This window comes from Salvelinus alpinus, chromosome 34, assembly GCF_045679555.1.
Source record: "Salvelinus alpinus chromosome 34, SLU_Salpinus.1, whole genome shotgun sequence".
Taxonomy (NCBI): domain Eukaryota; kingdom Metazoa; phylum Chordata; class Actinopteri; order Salmoniformes; family Salmonidae; genus Salvelinus; species Salvelinus alpinus.
The window spans coordinates 7,195,805-7,203,653 of record NC_092119.1 but is presented as its reverse complement, the minus strand read 5'-3'; the positions used below and the strand labels follow the sequence as shown (position 1 = coordinate 7,203,653).

Here is a 7,849-nt window from a genome sequence, read left to right as displayed (position 1 = left end):
AATATAAGAGATTGAAGAATATCTTGGATGAAGAGGATTACTTATAGAACTACAGTAGCATGGGAAACTAGCATGGTAAAACATAATATTGTAAAACGTACTTAAACATAAATAGTAGTAAAGTAAATTTGACATTTAGCTAAAATGTTACTGAAACCTTCGCAGGTGAGTCCTGTGAATCAGTGCTTTGATTTGGTAAAAGTCAACTTTGCAACCAAGGTACGACTCAATAATGTTTCACTCCTTTACATTTAATCAAACTCAGTTTCCTTGTCCTGCTCTGCTCATTAAAATTGCTGTAAATCTTTCATACATTTTTTTTTTTTTTTTACTGTAAACAAAACAAGATGGATGAAAAAACAAGAGAAATAAAATCTGCCAGTTGTGAAAATAATGTTGTTCTGCTGTAAAATAAGTTACAGAAAAATAAATAAAACATATTTGCTACAGTACTAAATCCTGAACAAGATTGTTCTAACTTATGAACTACATGTTAAGTCTATACATATCTTTACAAATACACATGTTGATAATTCAAATAAACCTTTTGTATCACTTTAAATTATTACATGATCATGACAGTGTATTCTAGATTGCAATGCTTTGATTCTAAAACAATATTTTAGAAGAAAAAAAATCTCATTTTAAGTACATGGCTGTTGACAGCAATATGATACATATTTGCATTTATATATTTACAATTTAAAACTTTTTAAAGATACATAGAAAAAAAAACAATTATATTTCCCTCCTGTTGAAGGGTCTGACTGCAGCTTGGTTCCCATCAGAGAGACTGGTTCTATATTTCCCTCCTGTTGAAGGGTCTGACTGCAGCTTGGTTCCCATCAGAGAGACTGGTTCTATATTTCCCTCCTGTTGAAGGGTCTGACTGCAGCTTGGTTCCCATCAGAGAGACTGGTTCTATATTTCCCTCCTGTTGAAGGGTCTGACTGCAGCTTGGTTCCCATCAGAGAGACTGGTTCTATATTTCCCTCCTGTTGAAGGGTCTGACTGCAGCTTGGTTCCCATCAGAGAGACTGGTTCTATATTTCCCTCCTGTTGAAGGGTCTGACTGCAGCTTGGTTCCCATCAGAGAGACTGGTTCTATATTTCCCTCCTGTTGAAGGGTCTGACTGCAGCTTGGTTCCCATCAGAGAGACTGGTTCTATATTTCCCTCCTGTTGAAGGGTCTGACTGCAGCTTGGTTCCCATCAGAGAGACTGGTTCTATATTTCCCTCCTGTTGAAGGGTCTGACTGCAGCTTGGTTCCCATCAGAGTTTCAAACAGCAGAGACTTCTGTGCTTACAGTCCTGGTTCAGATTGTTGTATTGTAGTCCCATTGTTAAATACTTCTGTTGCGTGATGGTTGAGATGATTCAACAGAGGTGAGGGATCTTGGAGTAAAGCACTAACTGTTATTGGAAGAACTAGTCACATCATTTTGTTGATTCTGGTTCTGCTGGTATGCTGCACATTTGCAAAAACGAGTTCCCGTGCTCCACTGAGGAGAGGTAAAGAGACCCAGCCTCCCTGGCCAATGACGTTATAGATACCCTGCCTCCCTAGCCAATGGCGTTATAGATTCCCTGCTTTCGTGGCCAATGGCGTTATAGATACCCTGCCCCCCTGGCCAATGGCGTTATAGATACCCTGCCCCCCTGGCCAATGGCGTTATAGATACCCTGCTCCCCTGGCCAATGGCGTTATAGATACCCTGCCCCCCTGGCCAATGGCGTTATAGATACCCTGCCTCCCTGGCCAATGGCGTTATAGATACCCTGCCCCCCTGGCCAATGGCGTTATAGATACCCTGCCTCCCTGGCCAATGGCGTTATAGATACCCTGCCCCCCTGGCCAATGGCGTTATAGATACCCTGCCCCCCTGGCCAATGGCGTTATAGATACCCTGCCCCCCTGGCCAATGGCGTTATAGATACCCTGCCCCCCTGGCCAATGGCGTTATAGATACCCTGCCCCCCTGGCCAATGGCGTTATAGATACCCTGCCCCCCTGGCCAATGGCGTTATAGATACCCTGCCTCCCTGGTTAATGGTGTCCATGTCCTTGTTTCAATCTCCTCCCAGTCCTGTGGGATAGAGTTCCTGTAGGCACTGAATGGTTTGACCTTTCGGATCAATAACTAAAGACTGGCCATGTACAAAAAATATACATTTTCATTTTAAAAAGGGAAAAAAATAGGTTTTGGTGGCAAAAAATTGTCCAACCTTCAATGCAAAGATTCTTAAAACATGTGTCCGTTTGAGGATGTTCTGCATGCGCTGTTCTCTTTCCCATATCTGTAGGAGGCTCAAAGTATGACGCTGAGAGGTGTCTCGGGGGAGTCCCCCCCCCCCCGATTGTCCCCCTCCCCAGATGTATTTAGGGGATCGTTGTACCCCCTCTAGATGTTAACCCCCCCTCCCCATCCAGCCCCACCTATAGATCTATTTCCTGATTGCCATGTAAATCTGCAGCAGTTTGACTAGGTTATTCCCCCCTCATTTTGGAGAGGCAGGGTTGTTCAGGGAGGGGGTCGTGAGAAGGGGGTCGTGGGGAGGCAGAGTTGGTCAGGGAGGGGTTCGTGGGGAGGGGGTCGTGGGAGAACACTGAGTCATCTCCTGAGGAACAGGTGCTGCTGGAGTCTTGGCAGGTTGGAGAGTACTGCTCAAACGGAACAGACAGGTCCAGGTAATCCTGTTGTAACACAACACACAGTGTTAGAACAGACAGGTCCAGGTAATCCTGTTGTAACACAACACACAGTGTTAGAACAGACAGGTCCTGGTAATCCTGTTGTAACACAACACACAGTGTTAGAACAGACAGGTCCAGGTAATCCTGTTGTAACACAACACACAGTGTTAGAACAGACAGGTCCAGGTAATCCTGTTGTAACACAACACACAGTGTTAGAACAGACAGGTCCTGGTAATCCTGTTGTAACACAACACACAGTGTTAGAACAGACAGGTCCTGGTAATCCTGTTGTAACACAACACACAGTGTTAGAACAGACCGGTCCTGGTACACACGTTTCTTTAACTATCCTTGTGGGTACCAAACAATTGATTCCAATTCAAAATCCTGGGGTTAGTAATCTGGGGTTAGTAATCTGGGGTTATGGTTAGAAAGTGATCTGAGATTACAGTTAGACAGAAATGTGGGATTGGTCAGTATTTTGGGGTTACAGTTAGACAGTACTCTGGGGTTAGTAATCTGGGATTATTAATCTGGGGTTAAGGTTAGAAAGTGATCTGAGATTACAGTTAGACAGTAATATGGGATTGGTCAGTATTCTGGGGTTACAGTTAGACAGTAATATGGTGTTAGTAATCTGGGATTAGGGTTAGAAAGTGATCTGAGGTTAGTATTCTGGGGTTATAGGGAGACAGTAATCTGGGGTTAGTAATCTGGGGTTAGTAATCTGGGGTTAGGGTTAGACAGTAATCTGGGGTTAGTAATCTGGGATTAGGGTTAGAAAGTGATCTGAGGTTAGTATTCTGGGGTTATAGGGAGACAGTAATCTGGGGTTAGTAATCTGAGGTTAGGGTTATACAGTAATCTGGGGTTAGGGTTAGGCAGTCATCTGGGGATAGTAATCTGGGGTTAGTAATCTGGGGTTAGGGTTAGACATTAATCTGGGGATAGTAATCTGGGGTTAGTAATCTGGGGTTAGGGTTAGACAGTAATCTGGGGTTAGTAATCTGGGGTTAGGGTTAGCCAGTATTCTGGGGTTAGTAATCTGGGGTTAGGGTTAGACAGTATTCTGGGGTTAGTAATCTGGGGTTAGGGTTAGACAGTAATCTGGGGATAGTAATCTGGGGTTAGTAATCTGGGGTTAGGGTTAGACAGTATTCTAGGGTTAGTAATCTGGGGTTAGTAATCTGGGGTTAGGGTTAGCCAGTATTCTGGGGTTAGTAATCTGGGGTTAGGGTTAGACAGTATTCTGGGGTTAGTAATCTGGGGTTAGGGTTAGACAGTAATCTGGGGATAGTAATCTGGGGTTAGTAATCTGGGGTTAGGGTTAGACAGTATTCTAGGGTTAGTAATCTGGGGTTAGTAATCTGGGGTTAGGGTTAGACAGTAATCTGGGGATAGTAATCTGGGGTTAGTAATCTGGGGTTAGTAATCTGGGGTTAGGGTTAGACAGTATTCTAGGGTTAGTAATCTGGGGTTAGTAATCTGGGGTTAGGGTTAGACAGTAATCTGGGGTTAGTAATCTGGGGTTAGGGTTAGACAGTTATAGTTATTGGGTTAATAGTTGTGACTTACGTCCATGGAGGTCATGGATAGAACCCTGTCATGGTCTTCCACCAGCTGCCTGAAGGTAGGCCTCTGAGATGGAACAGCGTGCCAGCACTCCCTCATGATCATATATCTACAGAGACACACAACAGTTACAATACGACTCAGTCCATACAGACCACACCATACAATACAACACAGTCCATACAGACTACACCATACAATACAACACAGTCCATACAGACCACACCAACAGTTACAATACAACACAGTCCATACAGACCACACCAACAGTTACAATACAACACAGTCCATACAGACCACACCAACAGCTACAATACAACACAGTCCATACAGACCACACCAACAGCTACAATACAACACAGTCCATACAGACCACACCAACAGCTACAATACAACTCAGTCCATACAGACCACACCAACAGTTACAATACAACACAGTCCATACAGACCACACCAACAGCTACAATACAACACAGTCCATACAGACCACACCAACAGTTACAATACAACACAGTCCATACAGACCACACCAACAGCTACAATACAACACAGTCCATACAGACCACACCAACAGTTACAATACAACACAGTCCATACAGACCACACCAACAGCTACAATACAACTCAGTCCATACAGACCACACCAACAGTTACAATACGACTCAGTCCATACAGACCACACCAACAGTTACAATACAACTCAGTCCATACAGACCACACCAACAGTTACAATACAACTCAGTCCATACAGACCACACCAACAGTTACAATACAACACAGTCCATACAGACCACACCAACAGCTACAATACGACTCAGTCCATACAGACCACACCATACAATACAACACAGTCCATACAGACCACACCATACAATACAACACAGTCCATACAGACCACACCATACAATACAACACAGTCCATACAGACCACACCAACAGCTACAATACAACACAGTCCATACAGACCACACCAACAGTTACAATACAACACAGTCCATACAGACCACACCATACAATACAACACAGTCCATACAGACCACACCATACAATACAACACAGTCCATACAGACCACACCAACAGTTACAATACAACACAGTCCATACAGACCACACCATACAATACAACACAGTCCATACAGACCACACCAACAGATACAATACAACACAGTCCATACAGACCACACCAACAGTTACAATACAACACAGTCCATACAGACCACACCAACAGTTACAATACAACACAGTACATACAGACCACACCAACAGCTACAATACAACACAGTCCATACAGACCACACCATACAATACAACACAGTCCATACAGACCACACCATACAATACAACACAGTCCATACAGACCACACCAACAGTTACAATACAACACAGTCCATACAGACCACACCATAGAATACAACACAGTCCATACAGACCACACCATACAATACAACACAGTCCATACAGACCACACCAACAGTTACAATACAACACAGTCCATACAGACCACACCAACAGCTACAATACAACACAGTCCATACAGACCACACCATACAATACAACACAGTCCATACAGACCACACCATACAATACAACACAGTCCATACAGACCACACCAACAGTTACAATACAACACAGTCCATACAGACCACACCAACAGCTACAATACAACACAGTCCATACAGACCACACCAACAGCTACAATACAACACAGTCCATACAGACCACACCATACAATACAACTCAGTCCATACAGACCACACCAACAGTTACAGTACAACACAGTCCATACAGACCACACCAACAGTTACAATACAACACAGTCCATACAGACCACACCATACAATACAACTCAGTCCATACAGACCACACCAACAGTTACAATACAACACAGTCCATACAGACCACACCAACAGCTACAATACAACACAGTCCATACAGACCACACCAACAGCTACAATACAACACAGTCCATACAGACCACACCATACAATACAACACAGTCCATACAGACCACACCATACAATACAACTCAGTCCATACAGACCACACCAACAGTTACAATACAACACAGTCCATACAGACCACACCAACAGCTACAATACAACACAGTCCATACAGACCACACCATACAATACAACACAGTACATACAGACCACACCAACAGTTACAATACAACACAGTCCATACAGACCACACCAACAGTTACAATACAACACAGTCCATACAGACCACACCAACAGCTACAATACAACACAGTCCATACAGACCACACCAACAGCTACAATACAACACAGTCCATACAGACCACACCATACAATACAACACAGTCCATACAGACCACACCATACAATAAAACTCAGTCCATACAGACCACACCAACAGTTACAATACAACACAGTCCATACAGACCACACCAACAGCTACAATACAACACAGTCCATACAGACCACACCAACAGCTACAATACAACACAGTCCATACAGACCACACCAACAGCTACAATACAACACAGTCCATACAGACCACACCAACAGTTACAATACAACACAGTCCATACAGACCACACCAACAGTTACAATACAACACAGTACATACAGACCACACCAACAGTTACAATACAACACAGTCCATACAGACCACACCAACAGCTACAATACAACACAGTCCATACAGACCACACCAACAGTTACAATACAACACAGTCCATACAGACCACACCAACAGCTACAATACAACACAGTCCATGCAGACCACACCAACAGCTACAATACAACACAGTCCATACAGACCACACCAACAGCTACAATACAACACAGTCCATACAGACCACACCAACAGCTACAATACAACACAGTCCATACAGACCACACCAACAGCTACAATACAACACAGTCCATACAGACCACACCAACAGTTACAATACAACACAGTCCATACAGACCACACCAACAGTTACAATACAACACAGTCCATACAGACCACACCAACAGCTACAATACAACACAGTCCATACAGACCACACCAACAGTTACAAAGAACTCTCTAAATGTAATGTATGTAAATGCTGTATAAGTGAGTTAGCTAGTATACGCTAGATGTGAATACCGCAATAGCTAATACACTGTTGTTGTTACAGATTCATGCTTATGGCAGCCATCAACATCATTGATCCATCAACATCATTGAGCCATCAACATCATTGAGCCCTGCACATCTATATAAGAGTGGCAGGTAGCCTAGCGGTTAGAGCGTTGGGCCAGTGAAACCAAAAGTGAAAAATCTGTCAGCGTGCCCTTGAGCAAGGCACTTAACCCTAACCTATCCAGTGTATGTGACAATAAAACATATATCAGTGGAGGCTGGTGGGCCGAGCTATAGGAGGACGGGCTCATTGTTACATGGAACATATGAAACATATGGAAAGCACATGTTTGACTCTGTTCCAGTCATTACAATGAGCCTGTCCTCCTATAGCTCGGCCCACCAGCCTCCTATGACATGTGCAGTATCAGTCAAAAGTTTGGACACACCTACTCATTCAAGTGTTTTATTTATTTTCACAATTTTCTACATTGTAGAATA

The 7,849-nt window shown here is 43.5% G+C and overlaps 1 protein-coding gene across 7 annotated transcripts in view; it reads right to left on the bottom strand.

Annotated features, from left to right (window-relative positions):
- Positions 1-230: 230 nt before the first annotated feature.
- fgfr3 (fibroblast growth factor receptor 3) overlaps positions 231-7,849 on the bottom strand; it is a 269,105-nt gene continuing 261,486 nt past the window's right edge. For all 7 annotated transcript variants that reach the window (XM_071382150.1, XM_071382149.1, XM_071382152.1 and 4 more), the window contains 2 exons: positions 4,274-4,379; positions 231-2,695 (listed from right to left, as the gene is read on the bottom strand). In XM_071382150.1, coding sequence (XP_071238251.1) covers positions 2,489-2,695; positions 4,274-4,379 — 313 coding nt within the window. In that variant the 3' untranslated portion in view covers positions 231-2,488. The remainder of the gene's footprint in view (positions 2,696-4,273; positions 4,380-7,849) is intronic.